General features: G+C 45.4%; 1 protein-coding gene and 1 non-coding gene across 2 annotated transcripts in view; both read left to right on the forward strand.

The window, feature by feature from the left end:
- Positions 1 to 501: 501 nt before the first annotated feature.
- Positions 502 to 26620, forward strand: part of CHD4 (chromodomain helicase DNA binding protein 4) — a 30093-nt gene continuing 3974 nt past the window's right edge. The window contains exons 1-38 of the mRNA XM_072991798.2: positions 502 to 631; positions 1941 to 2120; positions 4817 to 4944; positions 5105 to 5299; positions 5656 to 5774; positions 6376 to 6617; positions 6855 to 6982; positions 7128 to 7263; positions 7645 to 7826; positions 7936 to 8175; positions 9031 to 9234; positions 9327 to 9532; positions 9951 to 10082; positions 10293 to 10389; positions 11418 to 11609; positions 11700 to 11900; positions 12071 to 12208; positions 13021 to 13142; positions 13247 to 13420; positions 13726 to 13867; positions 14377 to 14508; positions 14599 to 14716; positions 14922 to 15046; positions 15234 to 15498; positions 15583 to 15755; positions 16436 to 16616; positions 16707 to 16793; positions 17255 to 17343; positions 17806 to 17939; positions 19954 to 20098; positions 20265 to 20430; positions 20765 to 20883; positions 21447 to 21573; positions 22551 to 22628; positions 22742 to 22879; positions 22974 to 23082; positions 24111 to 24243; positions 25960 to 26155. Of these exons, the coding sequence (XP_072847899.1) occupies positions 2024 to 2120; positions 4817 to 4944; positions 5105 to 5299; positions 5656 to 5774; positions 6376 to 6617; positions 6855 to 6982; positions 7128 to 7263; positions 7645 to 7826; positions 7936 to 8175; positions 9031 to 9234; positions 9327 to 9532; positions 9951 to 10082; positions 10293 to 10389; positions 11418 to 11609; positions 11700 to 11900; positions 12071 to 12208; positions 13021 to 13142; positions 13247 to 13420; positions 13726 to 13867; positions 14377 to 14508; positions 14599 to 14716; positions 14922 to 15046; positions 15234 to 15498; positions 15583 to 15755; positions 16436 to 16616; positions 16707 to 16793; positions 17255 to 17343; positions 17806 to 17939; positions 19954 to 20098; positions 20265 to 20430; positions 20765 to 20883; positions 21447 to 21573; positions 22551 to 22628; positions 22742 to 22879; positions 22974 to 23082; positions 24111 to 24243; positions 25960 to 26155 (5590 nt within the window). The 5' untranslated portion in view covers positions 502 to 631; positions 1941 to 2023. The remainder of the gene's footprint in view (positions 632 to 1940; positions 2121 to 4816; positions 4945 to 5104; positions 5300 to 5655; positions 5775 to 6375; positions 6618 to 6854; positions 6983 to 7127; positions 7264 to 7644; positions 7827 to 7935; positions 8176 to 9030; positions 9235 to 9326; positions 9533 to 9950; positions 10083 to 10292; positions 10390 to 11417; positions 11610 to 11699; positions 11901 to 12070; positions 12209 to 13020; positions 13143 to 13246; positions 13421 to 13725; positions 13868 to 14376; positions 14509 to 14598; positions 14717 to 14921; positions 15047 to 15233; positions 15499 to 15582; positions 15756 to 16435; positions 16617 to 16706; positions 16794 to 17254; positions 17344 to 17805; positions 17940 to 19953; positions 20099 to 20264; positions 20431 to 20764; positions 20884 to 21446; positions 21574 to 22550; positions 22629 to 22741; positions 22880 to 22973; positions 23083 to 24110; positions 24244 to 25959; positions 26156 to 26620) is intronic.
- LOC140705290 (small Cajal body-specific RNA 11) lies at positions 20467 to 20609 on the forward strand. The gene has a single exon (XR_012084718.1).

Raw genomic sequence — 26620 nt, forward strand, 5'->3', positions numbered from 1 at the left:
TTGTTATGGGATGCCAGACTTGGCAGCGAGTGTGGGCTTATTATGGGATGGTCAGTGAGTGGGTGATGGGGGAGATTATTGTGGGTTGGTTGGAAGAGCAAGGGAAGAGCATGAGGGTATGTAGTGACTATTATGGGATGTTCAGGGCAGTGAGACGGTGCCTGTGGGAGGAGGAGGAGGGGAGAAAGGAGAGAATGCGATTATTATGGGATGCCTTGATGGGGGAAGGGCGATTATTGTGGTATGTATGAGTAAGAGCGAGTATTATGGGATGTTTCCGCATGGGGGAGTGTGCATTACTGGACGGTTCCCCGCAAGGATTATTATGGGATGTTTTGGAAAGCGGGGGGGGGCGATTATTATGGGATGCAGTGCCGGGCTCTTAGCAGGGAGTTTTGTGGACGGGGGAATATTATGGGATGTCTCACTTGAGGGGGGTTTACTGAGGTGACGGGGGTGGGACCCGTCGCCAAGGCACCAGGTATATTATGGGATGGAGGCGGGAGTGTTGGGGGAGGGGGAGGGGCTTGGCCGAGGGTTTTTTTTTTCCTTTTAAGAGGCGGCGCTGGAGTCGGAGCCATTTTCCCTTCAGCGGCGTCGAGAAATAAGAAGCCGGGGCGCCCTGAGTCGGGTGAGGGCGGGAGAGGAAGGTTATTGGGAGGGGAGGCGCGGGTTGGACGAAGAAACCCCCTCAGGTGCGAGCCCCCCGCCGCCGCCGCCGCCCCACAGTGAGGGGGCCACAACACCCCGTCGGCTGAGGGAGGCGGCGTGCCCCACCTTGGCGGCCCCGCTCCCCCACTTCTCGTGTGTCCCGAGGCTCCTTCCCCGCAGTGGCCCCTGAGCGGGGGGAGCGGGAAGGAGGGAGGGAAGGGGAGCCCTTGCCAGCCCTGGGTTGGGGAACATTATCTCTCTTCTCTCTCTACCCTCCCCCCTGCTCCCCTGACCCGGTTTATTTCCTGACCCCAAGCCGGGCACACGTGTTAGGAGGGCTTCTTGCGGGGGGGGCGGCGGCGGGGGTGTTATTGTATGTTTAAGCGGCGCCCCTTCTTCTTTTTCTCATCTCCCCCCTTTCTTCTGTGCCTTCTCTCACCTCTCAAGTAGGGAAGAAGACCAACAGTCTTCTTCTTTCTAACCCGCCCCCCCCCAATACCTTGGCCTGATCTCGCAGGCACAGACTATTCCCCCTCCCTTCCCCCCCCCCCGCCTTAAACATTGCTTTCCTCCTCCTCCTCCTTCTCGGTGCTCTTAACGCTGTCCTGCCTGGTGTCTCTTTTCCTGCCGTCCCCCAGTTGCTCGGAGGGTGGGGGGGTTGTTGGCGGCTGGCTGGGTGGGTGGGGGGTTTCTGAGGCAAGTTTCTCGGGTTTCCCTTGAGCCGCGCTGACTCTGCCTTTTGTTTGCTGTTGTGTTGTGTTGAAACTGCCCTCTCGGAATATCTCAGTGCTCCCTGTTCCTTGCCCTAATGGACAGGACAGATACATAGGAAAGGCAGAAACTCTGAGGTGTTATGCCTGCATGGAAATGAGTTTCGAAAAATCTTAGCAAAATCGGGGGAATCTCTCAACAGGCGGGTTTTGCATTTGGAAGGTAGGATCTGTGGGGAGGAGGAGGAGGAGGTGGGGTTTCAGGCTGTTGCCTCCTCGCCCACAGATTTTGCCTGGTGACAGATTGAGAAGAATTGGAAACGCCAAAGTTGACATTCTTGTCAATCCACTTACAGTAGGGTAGTGACTTGAGCTAATTTGTCATTACCCTCAAGGCCCTCTTGGAAGGGTGTTTGAGCCAAGTTGTTAGCTAATTGCTTAGCCCTCCCTGTCCTTGCCTTTCTCCAAGATGTCCTACAGAGAGTCAAAGCCTTATTACTTGTTTCTTATAACAAGTGACTTTGTTATAACAATGCTGTGACTTCAAGCCTTACTCCTTACTCTTTTCTCTTCATACAGCGCAGTACTGGCATTAGTTGTAAAGAGGTGCCAAGATAGCAGGAATTGCTTGAGACGTAGGATTGTCCTCTGAATTGGGGGACATGGCGACGGGCATAGGATCCCCATCGCCTTGCTCTGCTGGCAGTGATGAGGAAGACATGGAGATCTTACTGAACAACAGTATCCACCAACATCAAGGTATACTTAAAGACTAGCATCATCTAATGGACCTCTTGGCTTTGGGATTCTATGATATCTTAAACCAAGGAGTTATTCTCTTCTATGTATACACCAGGATAACAAGATCATATTCACTCCCACCCCTCATTACTGGGGACAGGGGGCACTGGACTAAATCCATGTCGTCCATTGATTTGGAATTAGCAATTTATCCTTCATCCAGTGTTGATTGCTTTTAGAAATTATTCAATTTTTTTACTCGAACTACAGATTAAACACTAGCTGTTTTGAGTGCTCACTGATTTTGTTGTCTACATCTGTGGAGTGTGCTAAAGCCATCTTCTTGTCTGCCTGGAGAGGACTTCCTGTAGAACTTTCTCTACCATTAGGAATATATAGATTGAATAATTGATGCAAAGATGCGTAAAAGAAAGTATTATTAAGTGGAGCTTGTGTGTATTACAGGACGTATCTTGCTAAAGATGTGATGGAGTTTGGGTTTGGGACCGGGGGGGGGGCTAGTCTGGCAAGTGAATTAAGTGCGGTCAAGGGAAAGAGTTTGGATGATGGTTTGCAATGCATGAAACATATAGGTATGGTACTTTTAAAAAGTGTGGCATGGCTTTCTTTCAGTCTTTGAGAGTTCAAATATGTCTGTGTCCAAAATGGTCTGTGCTCTGACTGATTGCATGACCCACTTTTTCCCTTAGCCACACCTAAGTTACTTCACAGTTGTATGTCTTAGTCCTGGTTGTTGTTTTTTTTAAATAGACTATGGGTGGGCACATGTGGTGGCGGGGTGAAAGTAATGTATCTATCAGCTTTTGCTTGAGTCATTCTCAGATACAGATCTTGCATGTCAGTTGTATGGAGGTATCACCTATTGATCTTCCTTATGGGCAGCAGGGCTCTAGAAATACAGTCGTAGTCTTCTTGCCTGAGAAGTTGTTTTGGACCACTGAGAACTTCATCACCTTGTTTCCTCAGGAGGGGCATCTATCTTCTCTATTCCAGAGTTAAGAAGTGATGGGGATTAGTAGAGAAAAGAGCACCCCCCCACACACAAACACACCAGTGTTAGTTACAGCCGTAAAGTACGAGAGATTGCTCTCTTTAGTTGGTGCTTCGACAAGGCCAGAGAAAAAGCGTGGAGAGGATGCTCTGAGACCAGTGGATTTATGGAGCGGAGTTTTAGCTTTCTTGAACTCTGTGTGTGCGTGTGTATCTGTGGGGTGGGGGGGAGTTGGGAAAGCCTTTCTGGAGGAAGGGATGTAAGGGAAAATACTTCTGGCACAGGATATATTTGCCGGTTTGGGAATGCAGAACCCCACCCTGAGCTTTTTCCCCTCTTCTCCTCGTCCTTCAGAGGTAGAAACTGCTGTGACCTGTGGCTTCCCTCATCCTGCCCGGTGCCTGTGGTTGGGAGGCCATTTTCCCTTGGAGGGAGAGCTAGTGACTCTGGCTGCGTGTAATGGGCGGGGGTGGCGGATGAAGGGGGAGGGGAAGGAAAATGGCTGGGTTACTGTGGATCTTGTCACAAAGAAAGCTGCCGGCTGGCTGTGCCCCTCTGGGCTTTTCGGGGTGGGGGATGGAAGAACAGATGGAAGTGTGGTCTGTCAGGGTGAGGAGTGATGTATTAAGTGTTCGTGCGTGTGAGAGAGAGCGGGGAGGGGGATGAGTTAAGCTTGCATTTACATAGCGGGGAAGTAATTGTGAGTTGGAAGAAGGCTGGTACCTGAGTGAGCACCTGGCGACTGAAATGGAGGCTCTCAGCAGTAGCAGTTTAGGTGGGATGGAGGAGTCTAAGCAGTTTCAGGTCGAATTCATTCTAGGCATAAAGATTGGGAGGGAGTGCGTTCTTATTGTACTCTGAATCTAGCAGGTGCATCTTTGGAGATATTTTTCCTGTTTGGAGACTTGGGTTTTCATTGAATGAGGCAGGGAAGAAGGAGCAGTACCTTACTGCTAGCTGATATAAGTGTGCCCAGTTCTGTTCCTGTTATACGGTGCATGAATTGCAAGTGCCTTTTTTCTAGATGGAACAAATATACTGGGCAAAGGACATTAGGTAAGACACATGAAGCCAGTTGGTGCTATGGCCGTGGTTTCCAAATCGGTGGTGGTGGTGGAGGTGGAGTTTGCGGGTATACAAGAATAAATAAAGTACCAGGGAGGAGTAGGGTCTTAGGGCAGGGGATGCATCTTCCTTCACTGAATCCTGGGTGAGTTCTGTTTCTGAACAAAAGTCACTGCATGACGTTAGATTTATAGAAATGCTGGTTGCTCTTTCATCTCAGTCTGAATTGAGAAGAAACTAACATAGGAAGAGTTTTTGACTCGTTCCACTAAGGGTTCCTTGTGAGTGATTTTAGAAGGAGATCAGGTAGGCCCTCCTTTTCAGTGCTAATGTTACGTTGACATTGTAGTTAACCATTATCTGAATGCAACCGGAGGAGGAATTGCATGTGAGAATCTAACTTACAGAACACCTGGTGGAATACATAGCACTGTGTAGTTAGGAAACAGGCCCATGGTTTTAAAATGTGAAAGAAGAGATGCTGCTTGTAGCACAGTTCAGCATTGTGGTGAAGCAGCATCAGGCAAACGCAAACGGGATCTAGTCTGGGGCAGTGTGTGGGGGCATGTTGCAGGGGTCCAAATACAGCCCTTAAAGGCTTGAAAATGAATTGTCTTCCCCTTATGACTTCTGTTAGAGCCAGAAGAAGAGCCAGAGGAAGAGCTGTTATCAGAGGCAGAGATCCCAAAAATCAAGAAGAAGAAGAAGCCCAAAAAACTGAAAGAACCTAAAGTGCCCAAGCTCAGTAAACGCCAGAAGAAAGAGGTAAGGAAGAAGCAGGAGTGGTAAACGGCAGAGAGAAAAGTTTCTTCTTGTACTGAGAGCTCTGCATGCTGATTAAATGGGGGCCTCATGTCCATTTGGCTACTGTAAGGGTCTGGTGCTGATTGCATCCCCTCATTCGTTCTCCTGTTCTCCCCCTCAGCTTGGAGACAGCTCTGGCGAGGGAAACGAGTTTGTGGAGGAGGAAGAGGAGGTGCTGCTGCGCTCAGACAGTGAAGGGAGTGACTATACCCCTGGTAAAAAGAAGAAGAAGAAACTTGGACCTAAGAAGGAGAAAAAGATCAAAGTTAAGCGCAAGGAGGAGGAAGAAGAAGAGGATGAAGATGATGACTCCAAGGTGAAAAGATGGACACATCAAATACCCTATTACTTCTCCGTGGGCATATAACTCTGCTATCTCCCGCCCTCCCCCCAATTCTCGTCTGCTTGATTTTGTTTGGAGGATAGACTGGGATGGGCAAAATGGAATTTACTACTAGAAAGTTATGTTTTTCCTCTCAGGCCTGAAACAAATGCAGAATCAAATTTGTGCAAAGTTGGCATGTGTGTCTCACATTTCACTTCCTTTTGTATAGCCCCTGCAAAATCCACTTTTGGAGCCTACCTTTCTTGGGGAAACAGTCTCCTCAGAGTGAAGGAAAAATCTCTTTGTCAAGACTTTGTTTCCCTGATCAGTTTTGTTCCTCTCACTAGGAACCTAAGTCTTCAGCCCAGCTTCTAGAGGACTGGGGAATGGAAGATATCGATCATATTTTCACAGAAGAAGATTATCGCACTCTTACCAATTACAAGGCCTTCAGCCAGTTTGTCAGGTACGTTCTTTTGTCTTTTCCAACTCAGGAAGACAGGGTTAAAAAACCAAGATGAATAACATAGGAGCTGATGAGATACAGAGTTGAAGAGCATAAGCTTTGAAGTGGAACTTTCCACTTTTAAGCTGTTGGATGGTAACAACACACACAAGGTAGAGTAATTCTCCCTGAGCTACTCATCTTCTGTGTGAGGGAGGAGGGACGGGTCAGTGAGACTGCATACCTTCTAGAGTACTTATAAGAAATACTGAGGTGATCTATGTGAAACAATGTGAATTTTACAGAATAAATACTTTATGAGCTGTTAGTAGCTTCTGCTTGATTTTTTGAGGCCATACTCTAGTATGGGTTCCCTATTGTCCATTGAAGGGGAAGGGCTTGAAACAGGGTTTTTCAATAACTAGCCACAGACCATTTCTGTTTGTGGCAGATTTGGGACTTTGAATATTTGGAGCTTGCCTTGGACTAAGGCACTAGGAAACTTTCTTGTGTTTGTGCTGGCTTCAAGTGGCAATGGGTATAATATGGACTAATGGTCTTGAGTAATTAAACACACTTTCCCTACAAGTCTACCGTTGTTGTTCTCCTCTTCCTCCAACAGGCCACTTATTGCTGCTAAGAATCCCAAAATTGCTGTCTCAAAAATGATGATGGTTCTGGGGGCCAAGTGGAGAGAATTCAGCACAAACAATCCCTTCAAAGGGAGCTCTGGAGCATCGGTGGCAGCGGCTGCAGCAGCGGCTGTGGCTGTGGTGGAGAGCATGGTGGCTAATGTGGATGCTGTCCTTCCTCAGCCTCCGGTAGAAGTGCCCCTTCGAAAGGCCAAGACCAAGGAAGGCAAAGGTGAGAGACGTGTGTGGCTTGCTGGGATAGCAGGGCCAGGTGTGTTGTCTTCCTAAGGACATCACTTCATTCCAGCATCAGTGATTAATTGTTGTTTAGAGCAGGCCTCTGGAATGCTTCTCGTAATCTTGCACAGATTTCTATGGCAAAACTCTTCTCTCTGGGCCATTTAAAATCAGAACACAGTTGCAGTCTAGGTGGAGATTAATAACGGTGTGGTGACGGTCTCTTTCTTAGGCCCCAATGCCCGGAAAAAACCCAAGGCTAGTCCTCGTGTTCCTGACATCAAAAAACCCAAAACCAAAAAGGTGGCACCTTTGAAGATCAAGTTGGGAGGATTTGGCTCAAAGCGTAAAAGATCATCGGTGAGTTTTTCTTTTTTCAGAGGATGAGGTGGAAACTTACTTTTGCATGTCTAATATTTTCCTGGGAAGCGTGTGAGGGATATTGGAGTCAGAGCAAGTTGTGTGGCCTGGTCTCATTTTCTTTTTTCCTCGTTTGCTTCTTTAGAGTGAGGAGGACGACCTGGATGTTGAGTCAGACTTTGATGATGCAAGCATTAACAGCTACTCTGTGTCCGATGGCTCTACCAGTCGCAGCAGCCGTAGCCGCAAGAAATTAAAAGCAGGAAAGAAGAAGAAAAAAGGTATTTAACACTGCTACTTAGAAGGATGGTGTTTATATTAGGAGATGGGGATTCTTTGAGTTGCAGTGTTTATGTCACTAAGAGTAGATATATAAACTTGCTTTTGTGGACCTAGATTGTGTGTCCTTCAGAGGAGGAACATCGGCTGTGAGGTTTTCTCTTTGGAGCACTTTTGTTGTATACAGTGGCTATTTTGCTGTCCTACTCTTGGCAGTCTCATGGTGGGATTTGAACTGCCACACCTGCAACTGTGGTAATCTGAACTGGAGATCTCTGTTGTCTCAATAGTGCTGTGTGGCGTGAGGATAAAGTATCATCTTTGTTGGCTCGCTTATCAGTTGCTTGGCTGTTTAATGCTTGTCCACTGTTCGGTTCCTCTAGGAGAAGAAGATTCTGCTGCAACAGTTGATGGCTATGAAACAGACCACCAGGACTACTGCGAGGTGTGCCAACAGGGGGGAGAGATCATCCTGTGTGACACTTGCCCTCGTGCCTATCACATGGTTTGTCTGGATCCAGATATGGAGAAAGCGCCAGAGGGCAAGTGGAGCTGCCCACACTGTGTGAGTTTTGGGTTCTGTTACATAGTTAAAAGAAAGGGAAAGGTAGTGCTAGGCAGGCTGCTTGCTGAGATTCTGAGCAGCTTGGTCTAAAAGTTTCCTCCTCCTTTAGGAGAAAGAGGGTGTCCAGTGGGAGGCCAAGGAAGATAACTCGGAGGGTGAGGAGACCATGGAGGATGCTGTGGGTGATGCAGAAGAGGAAGACGATCATCACATGGAGTTCTGCCGTGTTTGCAAAGATGGTGGAGAGCTTCTGTGCTGTGATGCCTGCCCTTCATCCTACCACATCCACTGTTTGAACCCTCCTTTGCCAGAGATTCCCAATGGAGAGTGGCTTTGTCCGCGCTGTACTGTGAGTTCTTGTGCTGTTTCACAAATGGGGTGTTTGTGCATTATTGACTGGGAATGCCATGAGTGACATAGCATTGGATTCTTGGCGTTCAAAGCAGAGGTGTGGCTTTCCATATCCATCACAAAGCCCAAAATTTTCAGAGGACTGATTTTAAAAGTCTGTCTTGAAATGGTGTGCTATAGATGTGGGCCATACTATAGGAAACTAGATTTTTATACCCAGCTGAATATATTAGTATGCTTTCTGGCGCAGATTGATTTAAGAAATAGAAAGCAGGAATTGGGCTGCAGTTAAAATTATCTGGGCTCATTATTTTGGAATCTTCATCCCACAACTGCGGCGGCAGCAGGAGGGGAACAGAAGGCAATCTTCATTACCTGCAGTGATTCATCTTTTGTATGCCATTCTGATTTCTAATGGGGTTTATCCCATAAGTTCTCTCACCTTGCTGGCTCTTAGTGAAGCAGGCACTGGGCTACTGTCCTTCTACTCGGAGATATGACTTTTGTAGGAGATATTCTGGGTTGAGCTAGGAGTCATTCTTCCCCAAAGCCAGTATTTCTCCTGCCTATATAATGGTAACTGATGAGTTCTAGGTCTTGTCTTCCTCGTTCAGTTAACTGGACAGAGTGAAACCTAACTTTCACTACAGCCTTACTTTCTCCTAGACATTGTTACTTGAAAGAGTGCAGATTTAACTCACAGAAATTGGAGCTTTTCTCGGGGGTTGGAGAGATAGAAGGATGGATTAAGCTTGTTGCTCTCGTAACGAAAATACCTAGAAGTTCCAACAGATGTGAAAGGGTGGGACGGAGGGGAAGAAAAACATCTAATACCTCTTTCCAATTTTTCCAGTGTCCACCTTTGAAAGGCAAGGTGCAGAAGATCTTGACTTGGAAGTGGGGACAGCCCCCACCAGCCACGCCAGTGCCACGGCCACCTGATGCAGACCCAAACGCCCCTTCTCCCAAGCCCCTGGAAGGAAGACCTGAGCGGCAGTTCTTCGTCAAGTGGCAGGGCATGTCTTACTGGCATTGCTCCTGGGTGTCTGAGCTGCAGGTAAGCAGAAGAGGGCAGCAGCAGCTCAGAGGGAAGAATCGGGCTAACCTCAGGTCAAGATGTGTAACTGATTTTATCTGCTTGTACCACAGCTAGAACTGCATTGCCAGGTCATGTTTCGTAATTACCAACGTAAAAATGATATGGACGAGCCCCCTTCGGGAGACTTTGGGGCAGAAGAAGAGAAAAGCCGCAAACGCAAGAACAAGGACCCCAAGTTTGCAGAGATGGAGGAGCGTTTTTACCGTTATGGGATCAAGCCAGAGTGGATGATGATCCACCGAATTCTCAACCACAGGTGAAGAAAGAGAAGGAAGTTGCTTGAAAAACAAAATGAGCAAACTAAATAAGCCGGTGCCCTTGCAAAATGTGAACTTGGTTCCTTTCTCAGAGGTGGCAAAGGAGTAACAACTCCGGATCCTTTGTGGAACTCATGCTGTACATTTTGGATGAGTATAGTATAGAAACTCTGATCCGTTTGGTGAATGTTCTAACTGTGCGCATACTCTAGGGGGGTTAGAGTTTTATAGAGAGTGTTCCTGTTGCTATACATTTTATGCAGCTGAGATTGTCAGTGCTGACATGCTTGCTGTGGTAGTGTTCATTGAAGGGTTACCTTTTGGAAGGAGCAGGAGGAAGAAACCAAATTACTGTTTTGCTCATCTACTTTGGACTTTTCTTGATGACTTTTAGGATCTATTTCTTTTTTCCTTCAGTGTGGATAAAAAGGGGAACGTTCACTATCTTATTAAATGGAGAGATCTCCCATATGACCAAGCTTCCTGGGAGAATGAGGATGCAGAGATACAGGATTATGACATCTTCAAGCAGGCATACTGGAACCACAGGTGAGAGCATGGGTTTAGTTCACAGAAGAGCGGGCACAGAAGCTAGGTTGATGGAGGGATAAGGCAGGCTGGTCTGCTGCTTTCTTTTGGAGAGAGACTGGGCTCTCACAGCCCTGTGCCTGTTGCACTGGAAAGAAACAGGGCATTGCCCACCCACATGTTGATGTTGGTCACTGTCTGTCCAAACCATATGGCTTTCTTCTTGCACAGGGAGCTAATGAGGGGTGAAGAAGGAAGACCTGGCAAAAAGATAAAGAAGGTGAAGTTACGGAAATTAGAGAGGCCTCCAGAAACGCCAACTGTGGATGTGAGTTAATGGCTGCAGAGGTGGCGGTGGGTGAAGAGGAGGCAAGAGAAGGGAAATAGTATTGTAGCACTGCAGGTTGTGTCGTCAAAAATATCTACATGTTCTGTAGCTGAAGTGTGAACTATAATCTTGGAAGTTTGGATGGAATGCAGCCTTAGCTAAGATAGTTATTGAAAAGGGCCTCATGGGAGTTGAAGCTCAAAATATCAGGAAGACACCAGGATGGGGAAACCGGTTTATAAAGAACCCAGGATTTGCACACCTTCCCTTCATGACTGATGGAATTGCTTTGACTCTTTCATTACTTGCAGTTTCTTCTGTTCAACATTAATCTTTTTCATGAACGTCTGCCTTTTTCTTCTTCATGTTCCTACCCCACTGGTTGCCAGCTTTCCCTCTATTCTGTTCTTATCAGATTTCAAAAACATAGATTTTTCTTTCTTATTTGATGTATATACCAGGCCATCAGTGCATGCACTAATCTGGGCAATTCACAAGTTAGAACTTAAAAATCCCAGAGATCCCATATTGCAATACATATAAAATATGACAATTTTAAAAAATCATACAGAAAAGAGAAAACAAGAAAGAAAAAATAAAATATTAATATTAACAGTATCCAGGAGACTCGGTTGTTAAAGGCAGCTTTGAATAGGTCAGCATTTTCCTGAACGTAATAAAATGGAGCCCCACTTTTTTAAGGGTTGTTTTTTAAAAAGTCTATTGTTTACTGAAATGGAATCATTCTTGGCTAAAGGCTTGTCATGTCATGTTTTTGTTTGTTTTTGGTGCTCGAGGCAGAGGTGATATTGAAGGAATACATAAACTATTGAGACTGGTTGACAGTTGGGATCCAAAATTGTCAATAGTGGCAAGTTTCAGAAAGCAAGCCTCCGGTAGTAAGCACTGAACTGAGGCACTGCATGTTAACCCAATGTAGCAAAGCTTTGCAGCAGGTTGGGCTAACGTGCATTGGTTGTCACGCAGAAACTAAACACATCTCACCTCTTCCCCTGACATCTCTGAAGCCTACAGTGAAGTATGATAGACAGCCGGATTACTTGGATGTGACTGGAGGAACCCTGCATCCTTATCAGCTGGAGGGCCTGAACTGGCTGCGCTTCTCCTGGGCTCAAGGCACAGATACCATCCTTGCCGATGAGATGGGTCTTGGAAAGACTGTACAGACTGCTGTATTTTTGTACTCTCTTTACAAAGAGGTGAGCTTTAAATAGACCTAGATGTGCGTGTATAAATGTTCCCGATGTGCGTTTTCTGCTCTCTTACATTAAGGACTTCTCTGACCATAGGGACACTCTAAAGGACCTTTCTTGGTGAGCGCTCCATTGTCTACCATTATAAACTGGGAGAGAGAATTTGAAATGTGGGCCCCAGACATGTACGTGGTGACCTATGTTGGGGACAAAGACAGCCGAGCCATTATCCGTGAGAATGAATTTTCCTTTGAAGACAACGCTATACGTGGGGGAAAGAAGGCTTCCAGAATGAAGGTATTATGGCAAACTAGCATGGATTGCAGGCACTTTTGAGAATGTTGCAGAACTCGGAATGGGTCCAAAAGTTTTCAGTGAAGATAAATGATGAACACGTATTGCATTTGGTTTTGGTCTATGTCTGTCCGTTTTTCTCCTGCTAACAGTACACCTTCTGGTCCTTTCAGAAAGAGGCATCTGTCAAGTTCCATGTGTTGCTCACTTCTTATGAGTTGATCACTATTGATATGGCTATTTTGGGCTCCATTGACTGGGCCTGCCTTGTAGTAGATGAAGCACATAGACTGAAGAATAATCAATCCAAGGTAGGAATAAATTTTCTGGCCTGCATAACTCCTGAGATTACTTACTTAATGTTTTATACCTTGGATTACGGGAGCTTGCCTAAATATGACATCTTTCTTCCTGAAGAGGTGGATTTGTCCACAAAAGCTCACATTAAAATGTAGCAGCTAGTCTTTAAGGAGTTGCAATGTTTTTGTCATCTTTATTTTTTATTTCCATTTTGCTTTTGCCTAATGTGCTAGCACAGACTAGCACAGACTAACATGGCTACCTCTTCTAAAACTTTCTTTCTGAGTTATCTCTGTTAACAGGTTACCAACTGCAACTTTTTTATGCTTTGTGTGTATGTATGCGCATGCATATTAGTTTAGAGTTGGGAATTTAACACTCAGGATTGGAGTATGTTCTTATGTTAAAATACAGCTTTGCACTGCTATGTTACAGAAGTACTGTTGCATTCGCTAGCAAAAGTTGGAAAAACAAGCAGTATTTATCAAATGGTATTTTGATCCACCTTATATATATGTGGATTCTGCATCTTAGGCCTTTGAACAATCTTTTTTGAGCACCTTCCTGCAGATACAGAGATTCTATATTCTAGGCCTTTGTTAGTTTTCTGTGTTGTGTTTTGGTACTACTCAGACTAGCTTTAATATACAATCTGAAAAGTGTTATGAGTATTATTGTAGCTTTAAGCTGAGATCTGCTTGAAAACCGGACATATGGTGAATGGTTTGTTGTCTCCTGGTGCTCAGTTTTGCCGATCTGCCAATTGCCTGCAGTAGATTCTACAGTGAATCTTTCTCTTTTTTTCTTCCCAAATGCTCCTTAGTTTTTCCGAGTGCTAAATGGTTACTCTCTTCAGCACAAACTGCTGCTCACAGGGACTCCTCTGCAGAACAATCTAGAAGAATTATTCCACCTCCTTAACTTCTTAACACCTGAAAGATTTCAGTAAGTCTTACTGTGTCCCCTTGAACTTTGTTGATTTGCAGTTCCAATGTTTCTTCCATTCATTTTTTTTTCCTTCCTGAGTATCTGTCTGAATTCCTTCATAGCAACCTGGAAGGCTTCCTGGAGGAGTTTGCTGACATTGCCAAAGAAGATCAGATCAAAAAGCTTCATGATATGCTCGGCCCACACATGCTGAGGCGCCTGAAGGCAGATGTCTTCAAGAACATGCCTTCCAAGACAGAGCTTATTGTCAGAGTGGAACTAAGCCCTATGCAGAAGTGAGTGTCAGAGGATTGTCTCTCTCTTGAACTAAGCTCAGGGCCCTTTTGTTAAAGATCCTGAAGTAAATAAAATTGAGCTAGGTGGTATTTTCTGTTTGCCTCAGGATGCCAATTTAGAATGAAAACTGCTGATATCTTCAGTTTTCTGTTGCCAGTCTCCCATGTCTTCCCCAGAGTCTGGAGGTGGTGATGGTGGAGGAAGGGGGAGCAGGGAGTTATGCCTTGGTGGATGGATGCCAAGTGTCTGCAGGAGATCAGTGTTATAGGAAAAGTAGGTAACGTGACTGTTTATACTTTTATAGGAAGTACTACAAATATATCCTGACAAGGAACTTTGAGGCACTGAATGCCCGGGGTGGTGGCAACCAGGTTTCTCTGCTCAATGTGGTTATGGATCTGAAGAAATGCTGTAACCACCCATATCTCTTTCCTGTAGCTGCCATGGTAAGTTCTGCCTCCCCCAGAAACTTGCCTTGAAAAACACATGCATTTCTACTTTTTGTGAGTGACTTTTGCCGGTGGGGATTCAGGCTACTTGTTCCCCCTTTTTGTCCTGTTCATGGTTTTATATTAGTCTTAATAGCCAGTTCGTGTGCCCCTATTTATCATGTCCCTCTTCACCAGTTGATTGCATGAAGCAATGACTACATCTTCTATTACAATCACTGAAGATATGTATGGTAAGTTGTCTTAAATATATGAATTGGCCCAAAGTTTGGAATTTCTTAAGTAAGAGGCCATCTGCTGCTGTTGCTTCTGTGCTTTGAATAGGGGTTTCCTTCAGGCAAAAATACAGTAACATGATAGCTGCAAAAAAATAGGGAAGAAATGAAATTCCGTACTTGAGTACTTTCAGGGTTAGATAACCATGTGTCTGTTGTGTGGCAGTAATAATTTGGTACAGACCAAGTTTCAAAAATGAGGTCTCTTCTTCCCTTGCTTTTTCCATGCAGGAAGCACCAAAGATGCCCAATGGGATGTATGATGGCAGTGCTCTAATCCGAGCCTCCGGGAAGCTGCTTTTACTCCAGAAGATGTTGAAGAACCTCAAAGAGGGGGGACACAGGGTGCTCATTTTTTCTCAGGTAACCAAAAGCAGGAGTAGCTATGTATTAGAGAAGCTGTGTAGACAGAGAGGGATTAGCTGAATGAATTTTAGTTTGTCCCTTTTTCAGATGACAAAGATGTTGGACCTCTTGGAAGACTTCCTGGAACATGAAGGATACAAGTATGAGAGAATTGATGGTGGGATCACAGGAAATATGCGCCAGGAAGCCATTGATCGTTTCAATGGTATGTGTAGAGAGGAAATACATAAAACATACCGTTAGTCCTAGAAGAAACAGGATCTCTCCTTTGTTCTGTCTCTCAGCCTTTGCTGCCTTGCCACCCTATTGCTTAATGTTGATGTAGCTAGTTTCTGCCTGGACAATGCTCTGAAAAAGAAGGGACAGACTAATTCAAGCCTGACATACTTTCTGCTCTCTCGTCTTTCTAGCTCCTGGTGCTCCTCAGTTCTGCTTCTTACTTTCCACAAGAGCTGGGGGCCTTGGCATCAACCTTGCCACTGCAGACACTGTCATAATCTACGACTCTGACTGGAATCCACATAATGACATCCAGGTGACTTTGAGCCCCAAGATTAAAATGTCCAAGATCTTTAAAACCTTTTTTGGGGAGAGAATGGTCAATGAAATGGATGAAAGCATGTGGGTGATAGGAAAGTGAGAAAGTTCCAAAAGCTGAGGAGAAAAGGGTGGGAACAGAGGGTTTTGTTTGTTTTTTGTCTTCAGTCTCCTTTCTCTTACAGGCCTTCAGCCGTGCTCACCGAATTGGGCAAAACAAGAAAGTAATGATTTATCGTTTTGTCACGCGGGCCTCAGTGGAAGAGCGAATCACCCAAGTGGCGAAGAAGAAAATGATGCTGACCCACCTGGTTGTGAGGCCAGGGCTGGGCTCCAAGACTGGCTCTATGTCAAAACAAGAGCTAGATGATATCCTCAAGTTTGGCACTGAAGAGCTTTTCAAAGATGAAGCTACCGAAAGTGGCAAGAATCTACGAAACGTGGCACAGAGTGAGTGAAGCTGTTAACTTTTCTTTAGTTTGGGGCTCTGTTCCTCTCCACTCCTCAGTAACACGAGTCTGCATTCTGCTCTAGGCGACAATAAGGAAGGTGAGGATAGTAGCGTCATTCATTACGATGATAAGGCTATCGAACGCCTGCTGGATCGGAACCAGGATGAGACAGAGGATGCTGAGCTTCAGGGCATGAATGAGTACTTGAGTTCCTTCAAGGTGGCCCAGTATGTGGTGCGTGAAGAAGAAATGGGGGTAAGTGCCTATTCCCCCACTGCCTGTTCATTCTTTCTCCCTTTCTAACGTACAGAGCCTCTAGAGTGGGAATGAAGAACCTCTTGCTTCCCAGGTACATTGTTCTGAAACCCCCTCCATCAGACGTTGCCAATGGGGGCGTTGTCGTCCTAAATATTACGGAGGATTGAAACTTCCCCATCCTTGTTTAGAGTAAAGATAGGCAGATCTGGGGAGCGTCTGGGGACCGGTTTTCCATGTCTGTGATCCTTTGAGATCCACTTAAATTGCTAGAAAATGAAAATGAAAGTAGGTAGAAATCCACTTCTAGTCCTGGAAAAATTGGCATTTGGGGGTATTAAATGGAGCAGGGAAGCCCCGTGACTTGTTTAAAAGGTGAATTGCCACACCTGGAACTTTCCAGGAATTCCAAACCACCTTCTGCTGGTTTTTTTAAAAAAGGGAGGTTGGTAACTGAAGGAGGCCTGCGAACCAAGAACAAAAACAAAAGCAACCAGCATTGAAGGAACTGCCCTTTGCCCATCCTGCTTTAGTGCAGTGGCATTAAGACTGTTAAAATTATTTGTTTGGAGGTAAGGTCCACTAAAAGCACTAGGGCTTACTCCTGAGCAAGTATCCGTAGGATTTTGCAGTCCTAAATTTCTTCTTCGTGGTCTCTGAATGCACACTTTCTGTGGCAGGAGGAAGAGGAGGTTGAGCGTGAGATTATCAAACAAGAAGAGTCAGTGGATCCAGACTACTGGGAAAAGCTGCTTCGTCACCATTATGAACAGCAGCAGGAAGACCTGGCCAGGAATCTGGGGAAGGGCAAGCGTATTCGCAAGCAAGTTAACTATAATGACGGCTCACAGGAAGACAGAGGTGGGTGACAATGACGAAGAAGAAGTGAAAGAATTTAAGAGTATATTGTTTTTAAACCGGGTAACTTATTTGTACATTTTTCCTTTCCAGATTGGCAGGATGATCAGTCAGATAACCAGTCTGATTATTCAGTGGCTTCTGAGGAAGGAGATGAAGATTTTGATGAGAGGTCAGAAGGTAAGCTATGATGAGGCTTTGTATACTTTGCCTTATTCTGGAAACGGAAAATGAGATAGTTAAGCTAGAGGAAATGCTGTGAGCTGATAGGAGGAGGTGATGTGAGTGTTACGACTAGGATCAGGGAGGTCCAGGTTCATATCTGCATATAGCTGTGAAGATCATTGAGTGAACCTGGGTCAGTTTTTGTACATTAGCTTAACCTAGCTTGGGCTTTTGTGGAGATAAGAGATGTGTGGGTGAGGTGGACCTGGTGTGTGTGTGTGGGGGGAGGATGTACATTGCCCTGACCTCCTTGAAGGCAAGGCAGAATTACGGTAACTTGAATGAAAAAAACAAAGATTGAAGTGTTTCCTCTCCCTGTGTGTGTGTTTTATATGTGTGTGTATATGATGTTTTAAAGTCCATCTGACGTTGAAACATTCCATGGTGTTAAATGGGCCTTATTTTTGTCATTCCAGCTGCTCGTCGACCTAGTCGGAAAGGCCTAAGAAATGACAAAGACAAGCCCCTGCCCCCACTTCTTGCCCGTGTAGGAGGCAACATTGAGGTACTCTTTAATGTATGCTGTGAGATGGTTCGGATATTGCTTGTGGCTGTTCTTCTTCTTATAACACAAAAGATGAGTCGGTATTATGAATAAAGGAATTTTTATTAACATAACCAACTGTTTCATCCTCGTTTAACTCATTTGAACAACATACTGATAACTGAGGAGGTGACTTCTCCCATAACCATAATAATGATTTCTCACTATTAATGTCTCTTAATAATAAGTTCTACTCCTCCTTCCTTTCCTGCTTTCGTTGTCTCGTTTGTTCTACGCTATGTTCGTGAGGGGATGGCTCACTCCCTGTCTTGTCCTCACATATGCCACCTGGAGAGAGTTATACTGAAGGGTGGCATAAGATTCTTATAAATGAATACAGAAATGTGGGACCTTTGAGTTCATATCTTTGGTGTGGTCACTGTGTCTGTTTTTCACACCTGACCTGATATTCCCCACCCCCAGGTGCTGGGCTTCAATGCTCGCCAGCGGAAGGCCTTCCTTAATGCGATCATGCGCTATGGGATGCCCCCTCAAGATGCCTTCACTACCCAGTGGTTGGTGCGGGACCTCCGAGGAAAATCAGAAAAGGAGTTCAAGTAAGTCTGCAGAGAGGCAAAAGGAGTGGTGTCATAACAGGGCAATTAAAATTAACGTTTTTATATTACTAAAGTAAGTAAGTTTTGTTTTGTTTTAATTTTTAAATCAGTTTTGGAAGCCAGGCCAGTCTGAGTGGAAGACTAGATTGTGGTACATAAGAACTTGCACATAAATTACTTCGACTGTTCAATAACTTTGAGCAGTGTTACACTACAAAAATGATTTGGTAGCTGGATCAGGAGTTTTGAAACTGGGTTAAAGTTACATGGTGATCAAATACAGTGGTACCCCGCATAGCGACGATAATCCGTTCCGGATAAATCGTCGCTATCCGGATTCGTTGCTATATGGGGCAAAAAAAACCCATCAAATACAGTGGTGCCCCGCATAGCGACGATAATCTGTTCCGGATAAATCGTCGCTATCCGGATTCGTTGCTATATGGGGCAAAAAAACCCATAGGAACGCATTAAACCCTGTTTAATGCGTTCCTATGGGGGGAAAACTCACCGTTATGCGAAGATCCTCCATAGGGGCGGCCATTTTCTGTGCCTCTAAAGTGAGGCAACACAGCGGGCGGCCATTTTGGAACCGCTGATCAGCTGTGCGAAAATGGGGCCCTTGGGAGGACCAGGGGGGAGGGAACCCTCCCCCGCGATCCTTCCGAAGCCACCGCCGGCATTTTTGCCCAGCTGAGCGGCGGTGGCTTCGGAAGCTCCTGCCGCTCAGCTGGGGGAAAATGCCGGCTAGGGCTTTGCAAGGACCGCGGAGGAGGGCTCCCCCGCGGTCCTTCCCGAGCCCCCACCGGTCAGCTGGGGGGAAATGGGGCTATGGGGAAAAATCGCAAAGCGATTTTTCTCCATAGGCAACATCGCAATGCGATCAAAAAAGCCATCGCTATGCGGATTCATCGTTTAACGGGGCGCCCGTTAAGCGAGGCACCACTGTAGTATTTGGATCAATATGTGTGTCCCCTTAGAAAAAAATTTAATCTGATTTTAAGCTGTGCTATATGTTAGTTGAGGGCTTTTAAAATCATTGCAGTTGAAGCTTTCTCTTGTGCTTGCCTGTCCTTGCAGTGGTCACTCACCCTTGCTGCTGTAGTAAGGGAAAGGGAGGGTCTGCTGGCCAAGCTGCTCGTCCCTTTAGAAGGGTTAGCTGCTTCTCTGTGTTTAAGAATGCTGGGAGGCAGAGATCATAAAGTCCCACACATTACACCACATAAATCATGGGTGCATGACTTTACAGTGGTGCAACAACATGATGCAAAGCAGGGACCTGCATGGATCCACATGATTTTTATATAGGATCACCACAAACCACTGTTCAGTCTGTGGACACAGGTGATGCCTATGGTTGGAAAATGGTTGAAGGATGGTCCTACATAAAAATCATGTGAATCTATGAAGATCTGTACCTCAGATCCTTCCCCCCCTCCTTTTTTTTGCTCCACTTAAGCTTCGCATCTCACCTGTCTGTTGCCTCCAACTGACCCCTCAGGCTTTCTCATTTTCCTTCCCTCGAGATTAGACTGCAGCCCAACACAGGCATGGGCGCGCACGCGCACGCGCGCACACACACACACACACACACACACACACACACACACACACACACACACACACACACACACACACACCTGGGGGAAGAGAGGGAACCAGTGAGTGATAGGAATGGTAAATCCCCCAGACACAATTTACAGCGACAGGTGTTCTTATATGCCAAAACGATTTTCATAAATTAATTTTAACAAACAGGTTAAATTAAACCAACTTTTTCCCAGCCAGTAAAATACCTTGCTCGCACACCAAAAATACATGCTTCCTATTGGGGGGGGGGGCAGAATCTGAGCTTCCTTGTGCATCATGTAATTGTCTTTTTTTAAAAAACGGTTAAAGCATGCTAAACCTGATTAAGATACAGTCCCCCCCCCCCAAGTTCTTATTTGTGATGGCAGTGCTGTTAAGAAGTAGAAGCAAATGTTAAAGCTTTCCTTTCCTTCCTTTTATTTAGAGCCTACGTCTCTCTCTTCATGCGTCACTTGTGTGAGCCAGGAGCAGATGGTGCAGAAACATTTGCTGATGGAGTTCCACGCGAGGGCCTCTCTCGGCAACATGTCCTCACAAGGATAGGGGTCATGTCTCTCATACGCAAGAAGGTAGGTGGGTGCTAAAAGAGAAATTGTTTTTATCTTGTTGGGACAAAGGAATCTCTGGACATTTCTTACTGTATTGCATGCATAGGGCTGGCTAACTGGTTATTGGATTCCTCCCAGTTTGTTTTCAGAGTATCACAAAGGTTTTCACTTCTGCGTTTCTTCTTAGGTGCAAGAGTTTGAACATGTCAATGGACGCTGGAGTATGCCAGAACTAGCAGAGATAGAGGAGAGCAAGAAGCTTTTGCAGCCTAACTCACCTTCTCCCAAAACCCCGACACCTTCTACACCTGGCGATACACAGCCCAACACACCTGCCCCTGTTCCTCCACTTGGTGAGAGCCTTGGGTTTGTACATTTCCAGAATAACTCCGTCCAGCCACCAACTCTCGCTCCTCTCTCTCGATCTGTGGTAGAGGGAGAGGGCTTGGGGTGGACGTAAAGCAGACTGACTCTTACATTAGGAGGGCTCTGTTGGAGTGGTGAGCTGCCCTCAAAGGCACAAGAGAACATCCTTACCTGGTTTTGCTTTGGAAGGGCAGTTATGCGAGAAAGCTCCTTTTCTTTAGACTCTCAGAAGCCAAGGATGGAGAAAGGTCCAGTCTTGGAGAGTTTGAAAGGAGGAGTTTTCTGGAAAATGTGATACTAGTTCTCTTCCTCCAATTATAGAGGAGAGTGTTAAGGTGGAAGAGGGAGCCAGTACCAAGGATCAAGGGGAGCCAGCAGAAACGGAGAAGGAGGCGAGTCCCGTTGCTGCTCCTGCTGCTGAAAACGAAGTCCAAGTTGAGGTGAGGTTTATAGGAGACTGTTAAGTACATGGATGCATCCTCCTGGTGTTCTGATACGGCAGGCAATTCTTCACCTTTCAAATTCTGTTCTCTCCTGGCCATATTTTCTCCCTTTATGCTAGAGGGAGAAATATAGGTTTGATCATTTCTTCCTCCATGCTTAGAATTCTTATAGCAAGATGTATATCTGGCTGTTTTTTTTTAAATAGGGAGCTTTGGAAATGGTGAATGTTGTCCTGAGGATGGAGATTGCTGTTTATTGGTTGTTGTGGGTTTTTCGGGCTCTTTGGCCGTGCTGTGAAGGTTGTTCTTCCTAACGTTTCACCAGTCCCTGTGGCCGGCATCTGTCTCTGATGCCAGCCACAGACACTGGCGAAACGTCAGGAAGAACAACCTTCAGAACACGTCCAAAGAGCCCGATAAACCCACAACAACCATTAGATCCTGGCGGTGAAAGCCTTTGTGAATACATTGCTATTTATTCTTTTGCCTGGACTTGATTTGAAGTCTGCCTATTGATTTTACACTGTGTTGAATTAAAGACCTTTCCTTTTCTCACTTAGCCGGGTCCACCTCCAACAGAGACCCAATCACAGGAGGTCAAATCCCCTGTGAACGCTGTGGAAACTGAAGAGAAGAAGCCAGATGAACCAGAAGTAAAAGAGGAGCCAATGGAAACAGAAAGTAAAGGTATGAATGTAGCTTATACACTGTGCTCTATGGAAACTCCAGAGCATGAGGGCCCTTTTTGGTCTGTGAAAATGAGAGTGCAGAGGAAGTGACAAGGTCGACCGCTTTGGCAACAAATTAGCTACTGCCCACAGGGTTGTGTATCTAGTTTGTAGCAGATTAAATGTTTGCTGTGTAAACTGTTTCTTTGATACTGTGTTACCAATTTAGTGGGAGGGGTGAGCACAGAAAGAAACTGGATGCCACATCCCATGCTTAAAAGTGTTAATCAAGGTATGTACAATCATGACACCTGGGCAGAGAAGGAATTTGTGCCACCTACCCCATAGTTATTTTCTGGAGGGAGGAAAAGACTGTCTTCTGTTCTTTCCAGCCAATTTCAGTTTAGGGAGACTACAGTGTAAAAACCTGTTGGGTTGCCTAGGTTTCAGTAGCCTCTCTACTGCAGGAATGAAGGATCAGGCCCAGTTGGGACTGAGTGGGTGGGTGGGTGGTAGGGAGCTCCTCAGCATGTGAAGGTGCCTGCATGTTTCCTCTTGCCATTTTTGTATCAAGCTGCATTGTGCTGTCAACCATCTACAGTGGACCCTCGCCTTACAGACGGCTTGACTTACAGACTTTTCGAGTTACAGACTTCTCTGGCTGCAAAATTTAGATTCGACTTGCAGCCGGAGAATCGACTTACAGACCAGAAAAAACCCAAAATGGAACAAAAATAGAATAAAAACCACTGGTTATGGGATTAATTGGTTTTCAATGCATTGTAGGTCAATGGAGATTCGACCTACAGACTTTTTGACTTGCAGCCACCATTCCAATACGGATGAATTCCTTAAGTAAAGGGTCCACTGTATACAGTAAAACGTCTAAGGTACCACTGGCTTCATCAGGATTCAAAGGAAGGGACCCCATTGTGGTTGTGGCTGCTCCCAAACTACCAACTAGCATATAGTTATAGAAATGTTTCTGTCCTACAGCTGATATAGAGAAGGTGGAAGAGAAGACGCCTGCAGAGCCACCCACGGAGCCTCCAACAATTAACCTAGATGAGAAGGGTGAGCATACAGTGTCATCGCTGATAAGCTAACATGGTTCCTGCTCTTCATGTGGTTGCTGGGCAGGCCAGAGTGTGATTTGTCTCCGCTGAATCCATTTTCTCTTTATACAGAAGAGAAGAAGGAGGAGGAAAAGAAAGATGTAGTCATGCTGCAGAATGGGGAGACGCTTAAAGAACCTGGTGATGATCGGCACAAGAAAGCCCTGAAGCAACGATTCATGTTTAACATTGCAGATGGCGGCTTCACTGGTGACTAGCTGGTTAAGAGTGTAACTATTGCCTGGGAAGTATAGTTTACTCATCTGTGAGAATCACTTTGTGGCATGATTTTTTTGTATTGCAGAGTTGCATTCCCTATGGCAAAATGAGGAACGAGCAGCTACTGTTACCAAGAAGACCTATGAGATCTGGCATCGGCGCCATGACTACTGGCTTCTAGCAGGAATCATAAAGTATCCTTTCTGTAGAGTCTTTGGGATCAGTCCAGCCCCTGATATTTAAAGTACAGTGGTGCCTCGCTTAGCGATTAACTTTTTGCGATCACTTTGCGATGTTCCCTATGGGGAAAAATCGCTTTGCGATGATCGGTACCCTGTTTCGCTTACCGATCATCGCAAAGCGATGATTTTTTAACAGCTGATCGGCGGTTCCAAAATGGCCACTGGGTAAAAAAAATGGCCGCCTGCTGTTTTCTGGGATGGATTCCTCGCTTACCGGGCAGCGAAAATGGCCACCGTATGGAGGATTTTCGCTTAAAGGTGAGTCTGAAGCCCATAGGAATGCACTGAAGGGGTTTCAATGCATTCCTATAGGCTTTTTAATACCGCATAGCGACAAAATCGCTTTGCAGCGATTTTTGCTGCACCGATTATCGTCGCTATGCGAGGCACCACTGTATCTCCATTTGAAGGGCCTCCTTGGGCTTAGCTTATTACCTCTGCAGCTTTGCCTGCATGTATACACTGCACTTTGTTTTTAAAACATTTTTGTTTCTTTCACATTTTGCCTCATTCAAAGTGCCATAAGCATACAATACACAAGGTTACTTCAGAAAATATAAGATGTCATAGAAATCCTCCCCCTTGTCATCACCCACAGAAGCAGTTTGTTGCAGGGAGACTACACTCCAACAAACCTTGCAGCCGTAGTTTGGCAGGAGAAATGAGAACTAGCCTAAGGAAAAAACAGCTAGAAAGACTGGTTGTATTAAGACTTGCTGTGCAGATCTGAGAAAATGTAAAGTCTTTCAGGAGCTAGTTTATGATTTTCATCTTTGAAAAATATCTCTTGGAGGATGTGGTTGAGGGTGTAGACTTAAAGAGTGCTTTCCCAATTTTTAAAAAGAATGTCTCCCACTACCATACCTCTGATAAGAGTCCTGTTTTCATCCTTGAGACTGAAGGTTCGGCAGAGAAAACACTAACAGTTTACTGAACAGTTAATTTCCTACGTTGTTTTTCCTAAGCTTAGCAAATTTCAGCCATGGTTATGCTCGGTGGCAAGATATTCAGAACGATCCTCGTTATGCCATCCTCAATGAACCTTTTAAAGGAGAAATGAACAGGGGCAACTTCCTGGAAATAAAGAACAAATTCTTGGCCAGAAGGTTTAAGGTGAGAACTTTTTATCAGGTTCTTTTCAGGGCTTGCAAGCTCTTAAGCTGCCTGAGTTCCCTCTGAAGGAAGAGTGGTTTGTTTTCCTATTAACAGTAGAGCACACTGCACGACACATGTGGTTTTGGTGAAGGTTATGAGGACATGATATTTACGAGAAGATGAATGGGGATGTTCCTTAGTTCCTTTTACAGAAAGTCATATACTTGCACTCACATGTATTTACCAATAGGGATGTGCCATTTGTTTGGAGCTTTTCTATTTGCTTCCTGAGAAACCCAGCTCTTTGTAGGAGATGCGTTCTTGGTTCATTAGGCTCTGTGTAGGGCACTCCCCAAGAACTATACATCCCACAAGCACCTAGACCTCCCAGGAAGCACTGGGGCAGTTAACCTTTCAGTATAGGAAGTAGGCCTGAGACAGCTTGGCTTGTTCCAGGTGACTGAAATCTAGACACGTGTCTGCAGACAGGAACTCTTTATCTTTGTTTGCCCAGAGTAAGTCTGTGCTGCGGCTGGCCTTGATAGTTAGGAAATAGTTCCCAGTGCATGATCATCATTACTGAGCTCTGATTATCCTTTGTTTTCAATAGTATGACTATTTAAAATGTGCATGGCTTCTGTCGATGAGCCTTACCCATATCAGGTCTGGGGCACTTGGAGACAAAATACACTGTGTGATCATTCTTTGTGGGCTTGCAGTGAACATTTTGTGGTGGTACATAGTCAGAGAGAGGGCCCATGTAAGAAAAACGGATGTGGGTTTTGTAGAATCTTGATAAACGGAATGTGTCAAATGACAAAGATTTTCCCGTGCAAAGGGACCTTTCAGTATTCAAATTAGAAAAGTCACTCTCATATTTTTAGAAATGAAGACTAAAATTGCCAGCTCAGGGGAATATCTCACGTCTGTCAATAGTATGAGTGTTGATTCTGTCTCAGGATTCTAGCAATTGTGAGACTACAGGGGAAGTGCTCTTTGAATAGGTGACATATTTGATAGAAAACTAAGTGGACCAATACAGACTAAACAGTGGGATCTATATTGGGTGCCTTTTTATGTTCCACATAGAGGAGTTAGGGATGAGTAGTGAGGGGGCTATAATCTGGCTTTCCCAATTCTCAGTCCATCCCTTGGGCCACTGTGCTACATTGGCTCTGGTACTCCTGACTGTCCATGTCACGTAGGCACTGGTTGCCAATGAGTAAACAGTGCTGGACAAAATGAGTTCTTGTGTTAATTGAGTCTTACATTCTTACCCTGTTTCCCCGAAAATAAGACCTAACCTGAAAATAAACCCTAGTATGATTTTTCAGGATGCTCGTAATATAAGCCCTACCCTAAAAATAAGCCCCAGTTAAGTGAAACCCCGCCCTCCACCACTGTGCAGCAACCAGAAGAAGATGACATGACTGTATTTAAATAAATGTAGATGGTTGTACATGAAAAAATAAAATAAAACACCCCCTGAGAATAAGCCCTAATGTGTTTTTAGAGCAGAAATTAATATAAGGCCTTGTCTTATTTTCAGGGAAACATGGTAGTCATTTATATGCATATTGGTACAGGAGCCAAATGGTAGGGATTGATCTCAAAGAGGAAGTTTATTATCCCATGTATGAAAGCCCCCGCTCCCCCAGCTTGGATTGAAAAAGATCTGTGATGCAGCAGTTTGAAGGAATGAACTCAGGCTCTGGTGCTCATGCTCTTTTGCAGCTGCTGGAACAGGCGCTGGTGATCGAAGAACAGCTCCGGAGAGCTGCCTATTTGAATATGTCCGAGGATCCATCGCATCCCTCAATGGCCCTTAACACCCGTTTTGCTGAGGTGGAATGCCTAGCTGAGAGTCACCAGCATCTATCCAAGGAATCAATGGCTGGAAACAAACCAGCTAATGCAGTGCTTCATAAAGGTGAGGCATCAGCAGGTGATTATACTCAGTGTGGGCAGACTTGAATTGTGTGCCACTGGCCCCTTCCCCCCCATCCCACCCCACCCCTAACCCAACATAGCCTTTTCTCCCTCTAAATGCGTATTCTCCCTCTCAGCTCAAGGGGAAGAAGGGAGCCGGTATTGGAGGCAGACCCTTCCATTATGCCAGGAAAGCAGGTTCCGCTTTTGAAACGAGGAACCAAATCCCCCACCCCAGAGGGCCTCTGCCTTAGCTGTGGAAAGCAGGTGCCCTTAAGGGCTTGGTGGCCTTAGGAGCACAAAGCATGCCAAAGCCATGAAACCCCAAACAAGAAAAAATAGATTGCAGAAAGCAGGTTAGAGCAGGGACTGTGCGGCTGTCAGCTAGCTACTGCTCAGGCATAGCCTGCCACTCTTGTCTAAGAGGGCAGTGGTCCTCCCAGCCTATGCACCAGTAGGGATGAAA

Source organism: Pogona vitticeps, chromosome 2 (assembly GCF_051106095.1).
Source record: "Pogona vitticeps strain Pit_001003342236 chromosome 2, PviZW2.1, whole genome shotgun sequence".
Taxonomy (NCBI): domain Eukaryota; kingdom Metazoa; phylum Chordata; class Lepidosauria; order Squamata; family Agamidae; genus Pogona; species Pogona vitticeps.